At 41.2% G+C, this 22,150-nt stretch overlaps 1 protein-coding gene across 1 annotated transcript; it reads left to right on the top strand.

The window, feature by feature from the left end:
- Positions 1-135: 135 nt before the first annotated feature.
- Positions 136-20,573, top strand: ATP6V0D2 (ATPase H+ transporting V0 subunit d2). The gene is made up of 8 exons (XM_077808937.1): positions 136-311; positions 8,632-8,803; positions 10,644-10,822; positions 12,140-12,219; positions 14,258-14,335; positions 17,652-17,828; positions 19,529-19,606; positions 20,150-20,573. The coding sequence occupies exons 1-8, from the start codon at positions 182-184 to the stop codon at positions 20,309-20,311; spliced, it is 1,056 nt and encodes a 351-aa protein (XP_077665063.1). The 5' UTR covers positions 136-181; the 3' UTR covers positions 20,312-20,573.
- The last annotated feature ends 1,577 nt before the right edge of the window (positions 20,574-22,150 follow it).

The raw sequence follows: 22,150 nt of genomic DNA, 5'->3' as shown, positions 1-22,150 counted from the left end.
AAAGTGTAGCCAAACTACATTGGGAGCAATAAACAGGAAGAAACAAGTCAGAAAATCCAACCACGAGCTGACTGGAAATTAGTGACTATTCGTCATCACCTTCAAAAGAGAAGCACAAGACTTAGTACTCAAGGCTGTCACTTCCACAAAACAGCACAGAGATTAAGCCCTCTTCATCACCATGCTGGGGTACTCAGAGTTTTACTTCAATGTGGACCATGGCTACCTGGAGGGGCTGGTCCGAGGTTTTAAAGCTGGGATCTTGACGAATGCAGACTACATCAACCTAGTGCAGTGTGAAACACTGGAAGGTGAGTCTGTTCGTTTACCTTATCGAGAGACAAATACTGTTGGCTAGATCACTGATGAAAGTTAAAAAAGAGAAAGGTGAGAAAAAGAAAGATGATAAGGGATAATGTAATTGAAAGCAAGTAGTAATCCTGTTTTTCCCTTTTGGAAACGTGCTAGAGAATATAGAATCATAGAATCATAGAATATCAGGGTTGGAAGGGACCTCAGGAGGTCATCTAGTCCAACCCCCTGCTCAAAGCAGGACCAATCCCCAGCAAAATCATCCCAGCCAGGGCTTTGTCAAGCCTGACCTTAAAAACTTCTAAGGAAGGAGATTCCACCACCTCCCTAGGTAACGCATTCCAGTGTTTCACCACCCTCCTAGTGAAAAAGTTTTTCCAAATATCCAACCTAAACCTCCCCCACTGCAACTTGAGACCATTACTCCTCATCCTATTTAATAGGAGTGAAGTCAATATGGTTCTATAGAAGTTACTCAATGAATCTATAGGTTGAGATTTTCAAAGGGATTGATACCCTACTTACAGTTTTTTCACCATACTACACAGAATTATATATCTGTATAGGATGGTTCACAAAAACCTGGAAAAAGCTTATCATCTGGTACTAAATCCATAGGATTTTCCCATAGGATTTAGGACTGTGTTACTGCATGGTTTTTAGATCATTAAGAGAGTTTCCATTTACAGGGGGAAAACCTGGGTTTTAGGGAGATAAAGTTGTATTACTATTAAACGAAGAAAGGCTTTTGTGAAGGTGACTTTGTTGCAGAGGAGACGGGAACATGCAGTTGTTTCCAAAGCAGCTTTTCTGCGGGTAAGACTGGCCACAGACTAGATCATGCAGATTTGTGAGAATAGATAAGGAGATGATCCTTCTCCAGGCATTTCTGAAAAAACAACTTACAAGCAGAAAACTTCTTTTGCAAGTAAATGAACACAGACTTTCTTCTGTATCTGAGAGTAATAACAGCAATTATTTAACCAAAATCTTTTACACTTAGGAATTGTATTAGGTAAAATTATCAGCATAATGACTAGAAATGCAAGTTCATTGTGTCTGGAAAATTAGCAGCTTTGCTTCTGCAGTGATGGTAGCAGAATCGGTAGGAAGCTCAAACTTGCCCACAACACTCATCCCTCCCTCCTTACAAGGCTGGACTAGTGGATCTTACAATAGCCTGGAAGTGTGACCAGTTCCTGTAACCTTTCTGTACTAGTGAATATGGCCTAAGGAACTTATCAGTTCTACAGATATATTCCAGCTACAGCAGGTAATTTCCATGAAACAAATATCTCCTGCTCAATGAATGTACAAGCTCTACTTCAAAATGCTGAGAGAAATAACTGACAGAGTGACTGAGTTATTAAACACAGTGATCTTTCTTCCTTTATGTCTTCTGTGCTCTCCAGGAGACAAACAGGTGATGTTCCCTGAGTCTCCTCAGAGTATAAATTTGCTCCATAGCTGTTTTCTCAAAGAGTGAAGAAATTCCTCACTTTGTGAAAAATCTTATTTTTCATACATTTAAAAAAATACCCCATCTTTTCAAAAAGTGATCATTCAAGAAAATACTTAATGGGGTTCTGGAAAAACAGAAACAACACTAAAGAAATTCTGGTTCATTTAAAAATTAAGATATTGTTAAAGAGAAAACAATTATTAAAAATGTATCTGCCTTTCAAAAGTACTGTATGTGTTCATGATGTTTTACAGACAGATAAGTGTAAGAAGCCAAGATCCTTCTCTAAATGAGCTTTGCAGTATAAATTAATTCTAATGAGGCTTTTTTTTTTAAATCTTGCTTCCTAATTTTAACTTTACTTTAGAATCCACACACATTAGAGCCGTAGTCTGTAGCAATCCCCCTGCTGTCATGGGCTTTTGTATAATTGTATTCTCCCCATTTAACTCTTCAGTGTTTTCTTCCTTAGTAGCATTTGGCAATTTAAAAAAATAATACTAGATTCCCTCTTATACCCCAAATTTAACAGTGACAACCAAAACCAGAGTGTCAGAATTACACCCATTACTATTTACATTAGGTGTGGGCAATAATTTTCGCCACTCCACAAATTTTGGTAAATTGTCACAGGCCGCACATTTCTACTATATTAATGGAGGAGGTGTGGGGTCTGGGAGGAAGTTTGGTGCAGGAGAGGGCTCTGGGCTGGGGCAGGGGGTTGTGGTGCAGGGTCTGGGAGGTTGCAGGAGGGGGTTCTGACCTGGGGAAGGGGGTTAGGGTGCAGGAGGTGGTGCGAGGTGGAGGCTCTGGCCGGAAGGCACATACCACAGGTGGCTCCTGGCCGGCGGTGCAGCAGGGCTCAGACAGACTGCTTACTTGCCTACTGTGTCCCCTCCTGGAAGCAGCTGCAGCTATCTGCTGCTGGCAGTCTCTGCGTGCCCCTTGTGGGGAGGGGGTAGCAGGTCTCTGTGCGCTGCCTGTGCCTGCGCCTGCAAGCACCACCCCCACAGTTCCCATTCGCTGGTTTCCGGCCAATGGGAGCTGTGAGGATGGTGCTGGGGGTGGGGGCAGTGCGCAGAGCTGTCTCCCCCTTCCCCCCAGCCAGAGGCACGCAGAGACATGCCAGTAGTAGCCAGTCACTTCCGGGAGTTGCGTGGGGCCACGGCAGGCACGCAGCCTGCCTGAGTGCCCCGCTGCACTGCGGAACTTTTAGTGGCCCAGAGATTGCGAGGGGGCAGCCAAAGAACCTGGCGGGCTGGACAGAAATGTTAGATGGGCTGGATCAGGCCCGCGGGCTGTATTTTGCCCACCCCTGATTTACATGCACTATATCCTAATAATAATAACTACAAGACTATAGGTTAGAACTTTGCACTTCCTTGAAAATCTTAGGATGAGTCAAGAGTGGCAGTGAATACTCAGCCCAGAGGGAGAAGGGGCTAATATGGGGGGTCATGGGCTGCTCCAAGTGCAGGAGAGGCCTCCTGTCTAAGTTACTGCAATTTTTGAGGGGCTGCCACACAGCCAGGAATCTCTGCATCAGTGTACTGCTTCCCTGCCCACAACACAGTCCATACATCAGGACCTGTGATGGGGTTATTGAAAGGAAGCCTTATGGTTGTCTCCACAGTACCTGTGCTGAGGGAAATCCTCTTTCAGCCTCAGCTGGGGCTTTTAGGGTCCCCATATGCCATTCTGGCCCTTTTACACAAAGTTAGGAGCTGGCACATTGGTGAGGGTCTCACCCTCAATATTTTACCCTCATAACACCTATGTGAAAAGAGGATAATACTAATTTCTTATTTCTTAGATAGGTAGCTAAGTCACAGAAGAATTAGAGGCCCAGTTCTGCCACCATTAACATCAGTGAGAGTAGGCCCTCTAAGTAGGCCCTTACCTGTCCCAATATAGGCTGTGACCCTAGCAGTGGAAAGTCCAGCCAGAGCTAGATGATGTCCATAAGGCATGATGCAGGGACAAAGCACTGGGAGATATGGTAGAGAGATGAAGGGCGTTTCAGTGGTTAGATTGCTATCCTAGGACTCAGGAGACCTGGTTCAATTTCTTGCTCCACCACAGACTTCCTGTGTGACCTTGAGCATATCACTCAGTATGTACCTCAGTTCCCCATCTGTAAAATAGGGATAATAGCACTTTCCGATCTCACAAGGGAGTTGGGACAACAAACACATTCAAGTGTGTGAGGTGCTCAGATGCTACAGTAGTGGGGGCAATATAAAATACAGAAGATAAACAGATGGGCTGATTCAGTGCTTTTTGGGAGCAGTTCCCAGGGAATCCTCTTCGATGGAGTCCCAGCTGCAGCTGAAGGTAGACCTCCATAGGAAGGAAATGCTACTACCTTTGCTGTCCCTAGCTATCTTAGAGTTTTATACTGCTCACCGTCACCATAGCATATGAGTGCCTTCAGCATAAAAATCGATAGCAATAGCAAAGTCCCTTGTGGACTTTGTGGAGTCTGACACTTCTTTCTTTACGGGGTTAAACTCTGCTTGAGGCACCGGTTTTTGGGGGGAGGTGGGAGGTTGCAAGAGGTATGAAAATAAAAACAGGTGTTTGAACTGTGAGCATCACTTATGGTGGAAACTTATTGGCAGCTAAAGGCATGGCATCTCCCTCTCTCTCTCTCCCCCAACGGTCTCATGTAGATACTGAAAGGAATAAATGATGTGGGTTCCCATGGGATCCTGCAGGTGAGGGGTTTTAGAAGAAGGAGCAGTTACTCATCATCACTCTGAGTTCTGCTGGAGTGGAATGATTGGAGTCTCTGTAGTGATGGGCCATTTACTCCTGTTATATCATGTAGGTGTATTAGTAATACTTTGGGTCCACTGTGTCAAAGCTGAAGGGATGTCCAGCAGTATGGGCACTGACACCTTGTGTCCATGGCCATGAGGAGACAGTCTTTTAATGTTGTGAGAGCAGTCTCCTTGCTCTCCCCAGTCTGAACATTGATTGTGAGGCAACAAAGATGTTGGCTGATGTCACGTATTGTTGGAGCTTGGTGGTTACTACTGGCTCAATTATTTTGACCAGGAACTGGAAGTTGGAGACTGGACAATAGTGGAGAGCTCCTCAGGGTCAAGCGTTGGCTTCTTGAGGATTGGATGAACGATGTAATTTTTTCAAGTAATTTGGTTAATGTGCTTCTCTGAAGGAGTCACTATTTCCATTAGTAGTGGGCATAGCTACTGTTCTCTGGCTTTTACCAGCAAGAGGAGCAGGGATCTATTTAATAGGTTTGTTACTTCAATAATTTTTCAGAGTTTCTTCATCTTTGGCATGTGTGATGAGGCCAAACTCAGTCAGCAGTGATGGGGCAGATAATACAAGCTGGTCACAGGTGGAATTTTCTTTCCCAGTTAGCTCAATACATATTCTACAACTACAACCATTACTTGACAGGGACCCCATCCTGAAAAAAGTCTTTCTGCCCTTCAAACAACTCCCTTACCTCTCCAAGCTAATCATCAGAAGCAAGCTCCCCATAGACCAGAACACACTACCTCAAAAGCAGCACCAAACCCTGCCAGAACAACAGATGCAAAACCTGCAAACATATCTTCACTGCAACACCCTCCCACCACAACACACCTTTGACAATCCATGAGTCCTAACCATCCTTGTCACAACCTGTGATGTACCTTATCCAATGCACTAAATGCTCCAATAGCAATGATGTGAGAGAAACCAGACAATCACTACACTCTTTAATGAACTCTTACAGGAAAATGATAGAAGGCAAAGACTATGTCTACACTAGTACTTTTGTCAGTAAAACTTGTTGGTCGGGGTGTGGTTAAAAAAACCCAGACAGACGTAAGTTTCACTGACAGCAATGCCCGTGTGGACAGTGCTATGTCAGCAGGAGACACTCTCCCACCAGCATAACTACTGCCACTCATTGGGATAGTTTAATTATGCTGACAGGAGAGCTCTCTGCTGTTGACATAGAGCGGCTACATGGGAGACCTTACAGTGGTGCAGCTGCAGCAGTGCAGCTGTGCTGCTATTAGGTCTCTAGTGTAGTCATAGCCAAAAACACCCTATCGCCTGTAGGCGAACACTTGTAGCAAAAGTGATGACTCTATATCTGACCTATCAGTCCTGCTCCTCAAAGGAAACCTTCACAACACTTTCAAAAGACAAGCCTGAGAGTTTACATTCATAACTTTGCTAGACACCGAAAATCATGGACTAATTAGAAACACTGGATTTATGGTTTATTGCAGCAATCTGTAACCCACTAACAACTCCCCCAGCAGCTTCTCCCCTCCCCTTTCCTCCCTATGACTGATGGGGTGTTAAGAGGCCACTTCACCTTGAAATATGTGATAATTACTTACGCTAAACATTCTGTTCAAACCTTGTATTTAGATCTGATGAAGTGAGCTGTAGCTCACGAAAGCTCATGCTCAAATAAATTGGTTAGTCTCTAAGATGCCACAAGTACTCCTTTTCTTTTTGCGAATACAGACTAACACGGCTGTTACTCTGAAACCTGACACTTCTTAGTTTCCCAGACCTGAAGAGCTCTGTGTAAGCTCAAAAGCTTGTCTCTCTCACCAACAGAAGTTGGTCCAATAAAAAATATTACTTCACTCACCTTGTCTCTTTAATATCCTGGGACTAACATGGCTACAACACTGCATACAATACATATTCTGATGATCTTATCAGGGGAGCATGTTAACAGCTCTTTGCAGAGCTTGATACTTGAGACTGGTGTCTGGATTATGCAGTATGGATTGACTAGCCACCTCACTCCAGAGAGGAAGGCCCCTTAAGAGTGTCTGGTTTCAGAGTAGCAGCCGTGTTAGTCTGTATTTGCAAAAAGAAAAGGAGTACTAGTGGCACTGTAGAGACTAACAAATTTATTTGAGCGTAAGCTTTCGTGAGCTACAGCTCACGTCATCAGATGCATTCAGTGGAATACAATGTAGAGTAGCTGTATCCCAAGATGCTAGGAGTGCATTTGTGAGGAGTAAATCAAGGCAAATGAGTCAGTGGCACAGTTGGAAATAGATCACAGGAAGCTTGACTCCTATTCCTCTCTGATGACGCAGTAATGTACTCTAACCTCTACATATTAGTTTGATATATTTAAAAAAAGAAAGAAAGCTAAATTATCACTTTTCATCTTCATAGAAAATGTAGGTATGTGATACAAAATATGGGTGAGTATAAAAAGATTTTTAATATATTTAGACTTGTTTTTAAGCATAATTATATTTATGTCGGATTGTTTTATCGTGCTTATATTTTTCCTTGATCTAGCGAGATTAAGCTGAGTATTTTTTCAGTTAGAAAAGAAACCTGTACTGCACCACTCTGGATACTTCCAGTTATCTGACTCCATTGTCTATGTGCTTGAAAGGACATAACCTTTACAAATGTTTTGTCAACAGAATCTTGTGTTTAATATTGTAAAGACTTGTTTAACATGATTTCCTTCATAAGGAATTAGTTAATACTGGCAGCATTCAGTCTGGTGCAGGAAGACCTAGAGAAACACTAGCAGATGCACAGGTACTAACTGGAGTGAGTTAGTTTGACAAAAGGAGTGTGTTGAATGTGATCACTATAATGGGCCCAGTCGGGTGGTTACTCTGTGTCTGTTATTGAGCGCAACAGAACATTTGTACAGTATTCAGAAAGGCTTTGTTATCAAGGCACTATAGCAAGTCTACTACTTTTTGCTAACTGCCACTTCGGAATTCATTTGTAAATGTAATAATTGTGAATCACAAAAAACATATTATCCCAAACTCTATCACTTACAATAGTGCCACTAGAGCATATGAAGCTATTATTTTAGAATATGTCAGTGGCTTTTTCTTTTTTAAATGGAATGAATGCTGAACAGGTCTGAATACTAAAAATAAATCCAAATCCCTTGTTCTACCATCAGTATTGGAAAATGGTCATAAAGCCAGGGGACAATAGTTAAGGGAACTCATATTGGGAATCCTTTGGTGGCATAGGGTTTCTGTAGTGACTTCCGCAGACCCTCCCAGTGCAGGAAGCATGGACAGGATTTTCCTATGTCTATGACCCAGCTTCTAGAATAGCCCTTTGGAGTTGCTAACAGCAGAAGTTAGAAAAGTCCAAATGTCAGGGCCCAAATGTCAGAAGAGCATCAGAGTGACTTTTCTTGAGCTGTGCTGTACAGAACTTGGCTGGAGCCTGTTTCTGGGCTAAGCAGTACCATTACAAGTATACATCTGAGTGTTGATATATCTTCATATATATAGGACCATAGTCCTCCTGGAGATATAAATAATCAATCTGAACAATGGAAGAATTCTCTAATAAAGTTATAGGGCCAAATTCACTCCTGATTTATCCCAGCTTCTACCCACATAAATTAGGAGCTCTGGGGCCAGACAGTCAACTGGAGGCAGGTTACGGTGGTGCAACAGCACGCTTAGGAAGTGGGTAGTGAATAAAGCTGACTGGAGAAGAGGTGAGATAGAGCAGGTGGGAGAATGTGCTGTTTCACCCCATCACCACTGCAGTGTCACTGGTGGGACTCTATGGAGATTACGGCAGCCCTGCCCTAATACAACCTCTGAGGAGCTACGTACAATTTGCATCTCCTATAATATGTAAAAAAGCCTGGTTAGGAAAGGAAGGTGCAAATCTGTGCTAGCCCTGCACTTGCTCTAAATGAAGATAATGACAAAATTCCCTTTGACTTCACTGGAAGATGATCAAGTCTTAATATGGAAATATAGGGTAAAAACACCGAAATATGTAAAGTTATTCCAGTTGGTTCTATTTCTAGTGTTGTGACAGTTTATCCTCATGGTCTTTTCTGAATCTATTTGTAGACTTGAAATTACATCTACAGACCACAGACTATGGCAACTTCTTGGCCAATGAAACTGGCCCTCTCACCATTTCCACCATTGATGACAAACTGAAAGACAAATTACTCACAGAATTTCAATACTTTAGAAACCATGCCTTTGAGCCACTTGCCACGTTTTTGAACTTTATCACGTAAGTTAAGTTACCTCTTTATTTCAATTGCCACATTATTCAAAGTAAGTCAGGGTAAATTTCTTGTTCTCGCAATTTACACACAGCTGGCCAATAAGTGAAATTTATTTAATACTGTACCATTTTTAAAAAGTGTAACTCAGTGTTTAGAAATCTAAATAAAAGTCTGTTCTTATTTGTTACATCATGAACTAACAATTTCAAAGTTGTATTACTTGTTTGGCGTGGAGGAGGTGAGATGGGGAGGAGAAATTTACATTTTTCAAAAGATAATTGTTTTTAAATTAGGGTTTGGATTTTTGGGGCAAGATGAAGAAACTAATGATATAGAAGATAGGAGTTCTAATGCAGAGTACATACTCTATATTTCCATCCAGATAGCAAACTCTGCATCTTGTTTCAAGGTGGCAATCTAAATATGAATTTCTGTGGTCTTTAGTGAGATGTTTAGATCTTAGTAGCTTTATTTTTGAAAGATCTAAGTGCTATTTGATCTGGTCTTGACTTTAACAACATATTACTGAGAGAACATAGGCCTGATTTATGTTGGTTTGGATCCTTTAGCAAAATCACCTCTTCTCTGTAGTAAACACTTCAGTACACATTCTTATCTTATCTTTTAATACATGGTGACTGTGACAAACTTGCAAGACTTCCCAGCTTAGTTTGGGGTAGTAATATTTTTTCCTGACACAAAAGTAAAGTATCATTAATTTTTTCCTCAGTATCATCATAAAGATTGCTGAGTTCATTTTGTGCATGGACTAATAAACATGGTGATTCTGAAAGACCGCACTAGGACAGTTATGCACTAGAACCATGCAAAATTCACAATTCTTATTTTACAGAATTTCGTTCAAAAATTATTGCTGTTTTCATTTCACAGTTTTGCATGCACACATTCCCCTCCCCCATCAGCATACACTGTGGTGTTTTGCAGTAGGGATAGTACTTTCGTAGTACATCACATACCTTTCACTTCACTAAGCTACATGTCCAAAATCCTTTAATCTCCTTTCAAAATTTGCATAGGAAATTCAGAATCAGCGAAACAAAACTGAAGAGTAATATCCATTCTTTAAATGTCACAGGTAAAACACTATGGAAATCTATTCTGTCCACATGTGTTACAGCCCCAAAGTTCCTCAGGGTCACAGCAACATGATGTCCATGAATGATAGGTTTTGCATTTCAATTTCAGAGTTACTGAAAAGGTCCAGATCATTCACTCTCATGGTAAACCCACAGAAGACTGCTAAGAGGGAAGAAATCTCTGTGAGGATCCCTATAGCCATGGGGCTGGTCTCAAGGATGCTGAGGGATCTGCAGGAGGCGAGGATCTTCCCCTGAGCTCTGTAGTTATAGTGTCCACCAGTCATGATAGCTCACTTAAAAGAATAACTCCATCAGCAGAAGTGGTTCTAGAGGAACTTTGAATACAGGCACGTTAGATACTTGCAGTTATCCTTATGTTCCCCATGGGAAACAGCAGTATCCCCAAATAGCAACAGCTTCTAGTTCATCAGATGTACTTTTGATGCAATATATTAGTAGATCTTAAATCAGAATCACATCCTGAGGCTGCAATGCTGCATAAGAAGACTTACCATACATTCATGCTTACTCCTTTCTTTAGAACAAGTCCAAAAGCATTTATATGTCAAAGCAACACCAGCGTTCAAAATTAAGGTTATCTAGCAGCCATTTTTCTGTCTATGAGATGTTGATATTTGAATAGATGAAAACAGAGCAAGTACTTTGGTGGTTTATGGTCTGTAGGGTTTTTTTTTATATTTAAGAAATAAATAATGTTGTTTTGTAACCTTTTTTTCAAACTCAGGTACAGCTATATGATTGACAACGTGATTCTGTTGATAACTGGTACACTGCATCAGCGACCCATAGCTGAACTTGTTCCCAAGTGCCACCCTTTGGGCAGTTTTGAGCAAATGGAAGCAGTCAGCATTGCCCCAAACCCTGCAGAGCTATTCAATGCAATTTTGGTTGACACACCATTAGGTATGAAAATGTAATGATCTGTCTGCAGATGCTCCTCTTCACATATTCCTGATAATTTCATTTCAGAACACACCAGCAGTTGTTTCACCAGATATTATATGATTTGATAATTTAACCTATGAGTAATTGGCAAGTGAATTGCAGGACAAGATGCAGTTTTGAAGTGGTATTTTGTGCATTTCACAAAACAATTTTAAAATAAGACAGTTGATTAACAATTTTTATTTAACCCGAATAGAAGTCACATATAGAAAATATGCTACTCTAGATCAAATTTTTATAGCTTACTTTCAGAAATATCAAGGGACTCTGATAATGGTTGAATTCTTATTTCAGAAGTGTACTGTAAACATATGCCAACAGCTGTTTCCATAAATGAATCATTTAGGACAACTCCTGCCCATGCCTCTTTAGGTGCCAAGGTCCCTGGTAATGGCACCAGTTATTATTATTAAATATTTATTTTATGGCAGTGCCCAAAAGCCCCAGCTGCGTGTGGGCACCCATTGTGCTTGGCACAGTGCAAACACAGAAAGAGACGATCCCTGCATTGAATGGTTTACAATCAAAAGATAAAACAGACCAAGGAATGAGGTTGTGGATATAATATACAAGCAAAAGAATATGGTGAACAATTGGCATAGCTTTGATAGTTACACTTACAGTAATTTTAAGTTATTCAACTGCACAAAGTGGGATAGGATTTTGTGTGCACCCATGTGCTATGTTGAGCCCCACTCTGTAGGCATTCCCTGCGTAAAGGAGCTAGAGCAGGGATAGACTGGGGAAAGATTGGGGCTGGAGGATCCTTTGTTATATGGAGCCTCTGGTCCTTCCCCATATACAAAAACACACACGGAAGAGGTATGGCTAGGGAAGGGAGGCTACACCACCAATTGGGTTGGAGTACCCTCTGCAGAGCAGCTCCATGACCTGGGAAGGAAGATTCTTCTCTTCATTCCACTCTGGAAATCTCCCCAAAGCCCAGCCCAACTACTTGTGCTAAGTGCTAGGGAGTAGGTTAGGGCCTTAAAATAATTACTCTGTTAGGCATCCCCATCTGATGCTCTCTGGAGATTTGGGCACTGACAGCTAGATTGATTTCCCTTGTAGCAAAATCCCAGCATATAGAGAAAAATTAAGAGGATTTCACATATTTACCTTTCTGTTTTTCCTCCCACTTCCCCCTCAAATTACCTTTTATTGAAACCACAACTCCTTGATCGCTACCACAGAGTTTGTAGATTGCTACTGGTCAGGGATACTCACATATCTCCATATGAATTTATTCTGTAATTTAACAATTTCTGCTTTCAGCTCCTTTCTTTCAAGACTGCTTGTCTGAAAATGACTTGGATGAAATGAACATTGAAATAATGCGAAACAAACTGTACAAGGTAAATGCTTCTTAGAATACTATACTGTGAACTTCCTATAAAAGTGAAAAAAAATCACAAGAAAATGATAGAACATCTGGAATTTGAGAACTATCATCATGTTCTATTTTTTAAAATGAAAATGCTGTGGGTGTAAACTAGTGTCTTAATCCATTTGCTTACGATTAACTAAAAGTCATTTTAAGTTGTCAACCAAACATCACAGCATTGTTGGATCTTAAGACATCCATAATAGGTTTTCTAGACTCCCACAATTTTTGGCATGACTAACCTTTCTCTTATTTACAAAAGGTAAATAACTTGAAGATTTCTAATTACTTCGATTCTACCACTTTAAATTCCATTTAGTAGAGTTCATTATTGACATTGTCTATGATCAGTAGAGTTGATTGAATTTTTTCAAATTTTGAAGTTTTAGTGTACATTTTTGAATGTTGACAAAAGGGAAAAATTGATGAAGTGTGTTAATTTTTTCAACCAGCTCTACATTTAAACTAAGTGTTTTGCTTAATTTTAATCCTGCTTTTTCTAGTCTGTAGCATTGCTACAGCAGCTTGTGAGAACAATTTCTTCTTTGTAGTATCTCATTCTGCACTTATTGGATGTTTACTGTAGCACGCAGTGATACTGTAGCATAGTGATTTACATCTTCTCAGTGCTTTACGAATATTAATTAGTACATAGGACCATATCATATCACAGGCTATTTCCAGACTATACATATTTCATTCCCATAAATTTTCGTCCTAATCCATTCTCTTCAAACCTTTTAGTATCCTATTTGTTCAGCTATTTTCTTTCTTCCTTTCACAGCTGATGCCCCAAATTGTATGCAATATTCCTGTAATAGTGCAAAAGGGAAAAACTATTCATTTGGTCTTACAAGTATTATTTATACCTCCCAAGTCTGCATTTGCTTTTTAAATATTCAGTGCATTATTACCATTCATATTTACATTTTCATCAACAATTACACCCAGGGTTTTTATTCTCCCACATTACTACTGTCCAGCCACTCATTTTCTTATAACATATAGCTTTAATTTTTATATCCTATGTGCAATGCTTGTTAAATTATCCTTGTTAAATCTCTTTATATCCCTCTCTTCTCACTCCTCCAAATTATTGGGGGATCATTCAATATCTTCTAAATTATTAAAAATTTCCGCATTCCCTGCCTTCAGATTAATGTCAGCTCTGAATTTTATCAATGAATTGTTTAGCCCTTCCTCCAGATGGTATTGTCCTGGGTCCATCATGGAACCCCACAGACAGATTCTCAATAGGTTGCCTCCATTTATGGTTAGCTGTTTATTATGTGGAGCTAGAGACTGCTTCCTTTAATAAGATTCTGTGATGTTGTAGCAAATGTCTTTCCACAACTTAATAGTAACAATGCCCTTAGAGGGGATCATAGAAAAAACAGCATGTAACTCAGAAAAATATTTACTATCACAAAGTTTACTTCTCGGGCACACAGGGGTTTCACTAAACAGATCATGTGCTGAGAAAGTTCCAAGGCAATTGGAGTGAGACTCCTCACCAGTGGCAGTGGATGTGCTGTACAGCCCCAAGCTGCAGTAGCTTTGTTGGCTGATGTGACCTAACTCAGGGTTTTGAGAGGCATGGGGCAGAGATTAGCTCATGTATCCGCCTAGTTACAGACTCACAGCTGTAGCACCTGTCCCCAACCCCTCCTCTGCATTGGACTGCTGAGTTTCCCTCAGCCATTTGCTTCCTGTGCAGTGGCAGTTCATTGGATCTGGAGTCCAGAGGCCTTCAGCACCCTCTTTGGAGAGCAGGGAGAGTGCAGTATTTGTCCATTACATCCTTTAGACGTTACTAACATTTTAAGAGGAAGACATTTTAATTTTTCAGGCTCAATCTAGTAAAGCATTTAAACACATGCTTACCTTTAAGTATGTAAGTAGTGCCATCAATTTCAACTGGAATACCCACATGCTTATGTGCTTTGCTGGACTGGGGCCTTAATGAAGTTCTATATAAAATGTGTCTTTTTCTCCCTCTTTTCTCCTAGTCTTATCTCGAGGCTTTTTATAAGTTCTGTGAAAAACAAGGAGGCACCACAGCAGAAATAATGTGCCCTGTTCTTGAGGTAAGAAGAGTGCAGACCTTACGCATCTAAGTATTCCATGAGGCTTTTCTAGCTCAATTATTTAAAGTGCTTTTCCTGCTCCTTCCTTCTTTTCCCAATTTGTGAAACTACTTTGCCTGACATTCAACTTTTCTCTGAGTGACAACTGGTTTACTAGGATCTGATGAAAACACTTGTTTCAGGTCCAAATTCAACAATTACTTACAAAAGTAGCCATTCCATTTCAAGAGAGGAGTCAGCCTCAGTTAGTATTTTTCTATAACTGCCACAGTAGAAGAGTTACCAACCTGTGCAGTAGTATCGGAGATCTCTTACATTTGTTAATACACTTGATATAAGGAAGTAAAAAAGCTGATTTAGATTTTTCTAACACCTTTCCCCCTGACATTAGGTCTTGATATTGAAGGTCTCAAATCACTGATTTTTAAAGGGTATTAACTGGCAGAAATACAGTGTCGTAGAGGTTTGATTTTCAAAAGTGCTTATTGTTGGTCTAATTCTGCTCCCCTTGAAGTTAATTCTCCAAGTCAGAACTGAGTGACTTTTGAAATTTCCATCCTGCAGGAAATCCAGACATTTCAACACATTTGTTTTCACCCCAAATTGGCACACAGTAGAAATTTTGAATTTTTTTGTGGAACAGAAATTCCAGAATAACTGATTCAGAAATGTTGAAATGTTTTGTTTTGACAGTTTTCAAATGAAACAGTTTGACATTCACAAAACTGAAATGTTTCATTTGTTGTAATGAAGCCAAGTGCTTTGTTTAAAATAATTTTCAACTGCATTTCCCATTATACTACATTACAACTCCCATAAGGCATCTCAGAAGCTTGATGCCCCCATTTTCATCTATGGTCGGCCAGGCAGGGAGACTGCCCTACAATTTCCCATGATGTGCCATACAGAGCTTGGTTAGAGTGAAATCTGTGTTGCATTGTGGGAGATGGAGTACTTGTGGCACCTTAGAGACTAACCAATTTATTTGAGCATAAGCTTTCGTGAGCTACAGCATTATGCATCTGATGAAGTGAGCTGTAGTTCACGAAAGCTTATGCTCAAATAAATTGGTTAGTCTCTAAGGTGCCACAAGACCTCCTTTTCTTTTTGCGAATACAGACTAACACGGCTGCTACTCTGAAACCTGTCATTATGGGAGATGTAGTCCTCCAGGGAGCTCAGACTATTGGAGAGAATGGAGGCCTATGAGTTGATATGGAAATGCAATTTAATGTTTTATTGAACTGATTCAGAATGAAACAACAGAATAAAAAACAAAATATTCCTATTTGGGTTGGTCTGATCCGAAATAAAATATTTTATTTCCACTTTCTGCACAAACTGAGATTTTCTTGTGGAAAGTTTCCATTTTGCAGAAATAGCATTTTCCATGAGAAAATAATTCAGATACAAAATTCTCGACCAGCTCTAGTTGAAGTCAATGGGAGTTTTACCAGTGACTTCAGTGGGAACAAGAGTATGCCCATGCTAAGCATTTTTGCATATAGATCAGCTGGCTATCAGTGTAGAGTTCTTTATAGAAGCATTAGCCCCCATAACATTAAACTAATCTAAGGATATGTGTTGAAACGTCTGTCTTTTTATAAAGACAGCTAATAAAGAAGTTTAATTATACGGATGAAGAAGAAGTTGCCATTTATACCGTACTTTCATACATATGCTCAGGTCTCACCCTGCAAACCTTACTCAAACGTGCAGCCATCCTGCAGTCAATGGAACTATAACCATAAGAAAGGGTTGCATGATCATTCCCCAAACTAAAAAAGTTACCATATTTAAATATAATTTAAATGTACATTGTCCTCAAAATACTATAGATATAATGGCTAAACGTCACCCTATATAGACATTATAGGTCAAATCCTCCTGCTTTCTCTACTTATGAAAGTAGACCTACTGGAGTTGATGTGCCTACTCACATTAGTAAGGCAAGTAGGATTTGGCTCTATTACTTATTAACCAGAAATCTTTTCATGCACACTTATTTTCTAATCATTTCCCCATTGTTTATTCTCTTTCCCTATGCTGAAGTCATGCCAGTGCAATCAGGTCACTGTTAGAACTTGTTCTAGTCCATGCTCAGGATCTAAGAATGTTCTTAAATTTGCAAAACAATGTTGCAACTGCTAAAATGTAAACAAATTATATTGCTCAATAGAAAACTGTAATTCTCTGCTCACCAAAGCATTCTGAAAGTTCACACACTCGGAAGCACTTCACACTGCCTAAATTCTGCTCATGCTGGCTGTATTTTGATCTGGATAATTCTCAAGCAAGCCCAGTAATTAGCTGAGCCATAACTTTTTTTAAAAAGGTACTGTGCTTTAAAAAAAGAAGAAAGGAAAAAAAGCTATTTTGGTCCCAAGTCAGTAAAAGAATTGGTAAACTTAAAGATCATTTAAACTTTCACTTATCTTTAAAATATGAATTAAATCCCTCAGGGTGATAAGTGAAATTTTCTCTTGTGCAGAGGAGCAAAACAAGGCCTATATGTTGGCATGAATTTTACAGTTTTCCCTGCAGCAGTAGATAGAACTGACATCTAAAGCTGTCAGAAGAAACATAGCCCTCTGCTTTAGGTGTTAGTAATCATTTAGTGCAGAGAAAACACAGAAACCTGGAGGCTAGAACCTGGCAGGCAAAATGTTTCAGTTCACCTCTCCTACGTCCTTATCTGTTGTTTTAAGTCCTCTGCACATGTAGCAATTATTTTTAAACTTTTCCATTTCACCTTTAATCTCAATAGCAGCTCTCCAGAGACCTGAAGTTACTGAAATAAATGCGGTCTACTTTTGATCTCTCTTTTTTTTTTTTTTTGTTTAAATGTGTTGAGCAATGTTACTTAAATCTACAAGGGGGAAAGGGAAGAGATTTCCCAGTAGTCTGCAGAATTAAATGTTTTGAGAAGCAAGAAGTAGGGAAATGAGGGGGTGGGCAGTGGATGGGATGAGACATCAGTGCAAGAGTCATAGAATGAAAGCTTAACTTTCTTAATTTCTCGTTAGAGAGACAAGGGGGGGCGAGGTAATATCTTTTATTGGATGAATTTCTGTTGGGGAGAGAGACAAGCTTTTGAGATGACATAGAGCAGTCATCCAATACGTAGTATCAAAAATCATAGGGCCTACTTCTTGCAAACACTTTCTACCAAGTGTAGCACTTACTGATTTGAGTAGTCCTGTTAGACTTTAATGGGACTACTCATGGCATTAAACACTAGCACTCATTATTATGCTGTTTTTTAGAATCAAGACATCTAATTAAGTCTGTTACCTGTTTTGTTTTATGAATTAAGTTTGAAGCAGACCGACGTGCCTTTATCATCACCATTAATTCATTTGGCACGGAGCTGAGTAAAGACGACAGAGAGAAACTATATCCAACTTGTGGAAAACTTTATCCAGAAGGCTTACACCTCCTGGCCAACGCAGAGGACTATGAGCAAGTGAAGTGTGTGGCAGATTACTATGCAGTATGTAAGATGTTTCAAATGTCTTTCAATATTCCAGGATGTTGGCTTCCAAGAAAAGCCCTGCACTACAAGATGAAAACATTTTTTAAAAAGTCAAGTATCCAACACAAGTATCAAATTCAAAGGATCCAAAATGACGGTATATTGAATCAAAGGCTTTCAGTACAGGAAATTGAGAACATTGAAGTTATTGCATTAGTGTAGTACAAATGCCCATCACAGAGACATGAAAGTAGGGCCAAATCATACCTTCCTACAAGCAAAACTGTTCCCATACCACAAAGGTCCCAAGAAACTCAGGTTCATTTTTTGGCAGTGAAGACAAGTCTGACATTTCTTGGCAGATTATGGTTCCCCCTTGTCCCAAGGTAGTTCTGGTCCCCATGTATCCACCCCCATCCTGTAGGGACCCTGGGACCCAGGCCTCCCTCAGCCGGAGAGTTTCCCCTCTCTTTTACCTGCATGAGGCAGTACCGCCAGCAGTCAAGCTCTCAGTGGATTCTTCTGCACTCTGTACAGAAACAAGCTCCCCATGTGCCGGGCTGCCACATCATTTAGCCCAGTTGCCCCTCTGTTTGAACAGAGCAGTGGTGGGGACAAATTTCACTGGTGTTGTGACCACTCAGCTGGAGTGATGCTCCAGACTGCTCCGGCAGCAGCTGTTCTGATTTAGCACAGGATCACTGCTTAAAAGTGATTGGGATATCCCTCTCCAGTTCCACAGCCCATGGTACTTTGAGTAAGTGCAAAAACCTTGGTGTGTGGGGCTGCCTCCGCATCTAGAGCCCTCACCTAACTGGCACCGCTGCTTCTCAGTTGTTACCTCAGGGAAGAGGGGTTTAGGCAGCCATGAAAATGCAGGCTGTATTCTTCCAAACCTACAGATCATAGGGATTTACAGAAAAGGGGTCCAAGCCCCCATAGGACCTCCCTGTCCACTGGCAGCATGGCTCCTACACAAGTTGCACTGTCACTGGAGAGGCATGTCACACATGCACGCACAAACGTTCTCTGTGAGGAGGGTGAAGCAACAGAGACTAAGCGAATGCTACTTGCAGCAGTCTTGATCGGTGTCTACACTGTGCTATGTCAGCAGAAGATGCTCTCCTGTCGATGTAATGCATCTTCACCAGATGCGCTACATTGGTGCCCTCCTTTCACAAAAAAAAAAAAAAAAAAGCATGCGGGGAGATAGGGTTCTATCAGATCTTTGTAGTGAATTTTGTGGTTCAGCCTCCCTTCTACAACACAAGTTGCATCACAAATTAATACATACAGATTGCACCCATATTTTGCATCTGCTAAACGAACTGTGAATGCAAGCATGATTTTTGTGCTTCTAGCTACTTGACCTGCATTCACAAGATGGAGGCTGCCTTTCTGAAAATGTGTTTCTAAGTCACTGAAGAAGTCCTGAAGTAAATGGGGTAGTTGTACTCATGCAATAGCAAACCCCTTACAGTTCTCTCATTTAAATTGTGAAGTTCAGAGGGAAAAGGGGAGGACAAGCAAGGGCAAATGCCACTATTTTTCTCCTTCAGTGCATATTTGCATGGTCCATGCATTCTAGACAATCAAGTACAGTCTGCATGGGTTCCTATTTACAGAAAGATTACTTAATGTAGAGAAGGTTTGTTTGATTTTGATAAATAGGATGAATTAACATATTATTTCTCATTGGTGATGGTTTGTGCTTCTAGGAATACAAGGCTATGTTTGAAGGGGTAGGAAATGGTATGGGAGAAAAGACACTGGAAGATGCATTTTTTGAACATGAGGTAAGACGTTCCACCTCTAAATGTATTACTATCAAAACAATTTTACTCATCTGTGACAGGGAGTGGTGGTCGTCATTCAGTAGATAGTGCTATTTCTTCTGAGTCTATACTGACCCAATAACCCAACTTTGTGTTAGGACACACTGCACTGTTATAATTGGTATATTTGGAGGAGACAAAACAGAAGGCTTCACTTTCTAAGTAAAACAAATGCCAGGGCACCCTTTGAAAGTGTGCGATTGCAGGTTTAAAGCCTCATGGTATGGCCAAATTCCATCTCAAGCAATTATAAACCATTTACTGAAATTTCCTCTGCAATATCCATAGGAGACAGCATTCATTTCCTGCCCTAAATTCTTGGATGATGTTTCTGTGATCTGTTAAAGAGTTGCCACAATTAAACCAGACATTGCTGCATTTTGATCGTGCTTTTAGTGGGCAGATCCCTCGTTATAGTTAGTTAAGTTTGTAAAGTGCTTAAGAATCCTATTCTTCTTTAATGCATCATTTTAAAGATAGTTCTGATTTAATGTTTTTCCTTAGGTAAAAATGAATGTGCTTGCCTTCAATAACCAGTTCCATTTTGGAGTGTTCTACGCTTATGTCAAGCTGAAGGAACAAGAAAGCAGAAATATTGTCTGGATTGCTGAGTGCATTTCCCAGAGACATAGAACAAAAATTAACAACTACATTCCTATTTTCTAATTCAGATAATTTATAGTTCTAGAGTGCACAAACAGAAACAATTTGTGAATACTGAAGAAGAACATTTTAAAAAAGTTTTTCACAGATTTTACAAAATGTATTAATGGTCACCTTTATACATAGCACAATGGAAACAAAACAAAAACTAAGATCATAGATACAAGTATTTTCCCCTTTATCAGATAATAATTGACTGGATCTTATTTTTAGCTGTTTTCCCCCCCTCAATATGCTCATTTTAATTTAGTTGGTCAATAAAAATTGCCTACAGGTTCCTGTTTGTTTATTCTTTGCCTCCCATGCCAATATAGGTGTCACGTCTGTGTTTTGCACTAGTGGTTTTTGGAAGTCTCATCAGAAGGTTTAATTTGAGAAACTAACTAGCAGTTTTCTCAAAGGACATGGTTTGATACATGCCAGTAGAACCACCTTTTTCAATCCTAGAAGATCATAGTTAAGTGAAAGTTAAGGATCTCTTAACGCTGCTGTTACAAGGGACAAGAAGGACTAACTGGGGGAATAGCGAGACAGACAAAACCTGTGACGGTCCCCTTGCAGCTCTTCCACCACTTTCTTCCTTCTAGCTAGGGTTGCCAACTTTCTAATGGCACAAAACTGAACAACTTCACCCTGTCTCTTCTCTGAGGCCCCACCCCCACTCACTCCAGCCCCCCTCTCTCCATCACTTGCTCTCCCCCACCCTCACTCACTTTCATTGGGCTGCGGCAGGGGGCTGAAATGCAGAAGGGGGTGAGGGCTCCAGAGTGGGACCAAACATGAGGGGTTCAGGGTGTGCGAGCGGGCTTTGGGCTGGGGTAGCAGTGCGGGCTCCAGATGGGGGTATGGGCTCTGGGGTGGGGCTGGGAATGAGCAGTTTGGGGTGCAGGAGGGGCCTCAGGGCTGTGGCAGGGGGTTTGGGTGTGTGAGAGGGTGCAGGCTCTGGGAAGGGGCTTAGGGCTGGGGTAGAGGATTGGGGTGCAGGAGGGAGTGTGGGCTCTGGGAGGGAGTTTGGGTGAGGGTGGGGGTTCCGACCTGGGGCAGAAGGTTGGGGTGCAGGGTCTGGGAGGCAGTTTGGGTGCGCAAGGGGGTTCCGACCTAGGGCAGAGGATTCAGGATGTGGACTCTGGCTGCGCGGTGCTTGCCTCAGGCAGCTCCCGATCAGCAGTGCAGTGGGGCTAGGGTCTGCCCTAGCTTCGCGCTGCTCCTGGAAGTGGCCAGCATGTTTGGCCCCTAGGTGGAGGCATGGCCAGGTGGCTCTGTACGGGGTGCATTGCTTGCACCCCCAGGTCCTGCCCCCCGCAGCTCCCATTGGTCACGGTTAGCCAATGGGAGCTGCGGAGCAGGCACTGAGGGCGCAGGGCATATGTGGAACTTCCCTGATTGCCCCTGGACCTACAGGCCGCAGGGACATGCTGGCCACTTCTGGGAGCTGTGCAGGGCCAGAACAGGCAGAGATCCTGCCTTAGCCCCACTGCGCCACCAACCGGACCTTTAATGGACTGGTCAGCGGTGCTGACCAGAGCTGCCAGGGTCCTTTCTCGACCGAGCGTTTTGGTAGAAAACCAGACGCCTGGCAACCCTACATCTAGGATGTGAGCACTAAACTTCACCAAATTCCATAGACATGGAGCCAGTGGTGTAGAGGTCAAGAGACTGTAACCATGGGAGGCACTCAGATACCATGTTTTAAGTACCATAGGAGAATCAAGATGATTATATAAATTCAAACTTCAGAAAAAATAAATTCCTTAGAAAGCCACAACTTAGATAAACATCTCTTAAATTTCAGATGTAACTGATGAGTTAAATACCAGAACTTCCCATGCTGTTTTGGATACT

This window comes from Eretmochelys imbricata, chromosome 2 (genome assembly GCF_965152235.1).
Source record: "Eretmochelys imbricata isolate rEreImb1 chromosome 2, rEreImb1.hap1, whole genome shotgun sequence".
Taxonomy (NCBI): Eukaryota; Metazoa; Chordata; order Testudines; family Cheloniidae; genus Eretmochelys; species Eretmochelys imbricata.
The sequence above is the reverse complement of the archived record's forward strand: the minus strand, read 5'-3'. Positions and strand labels throughout refer to the sequence as shown.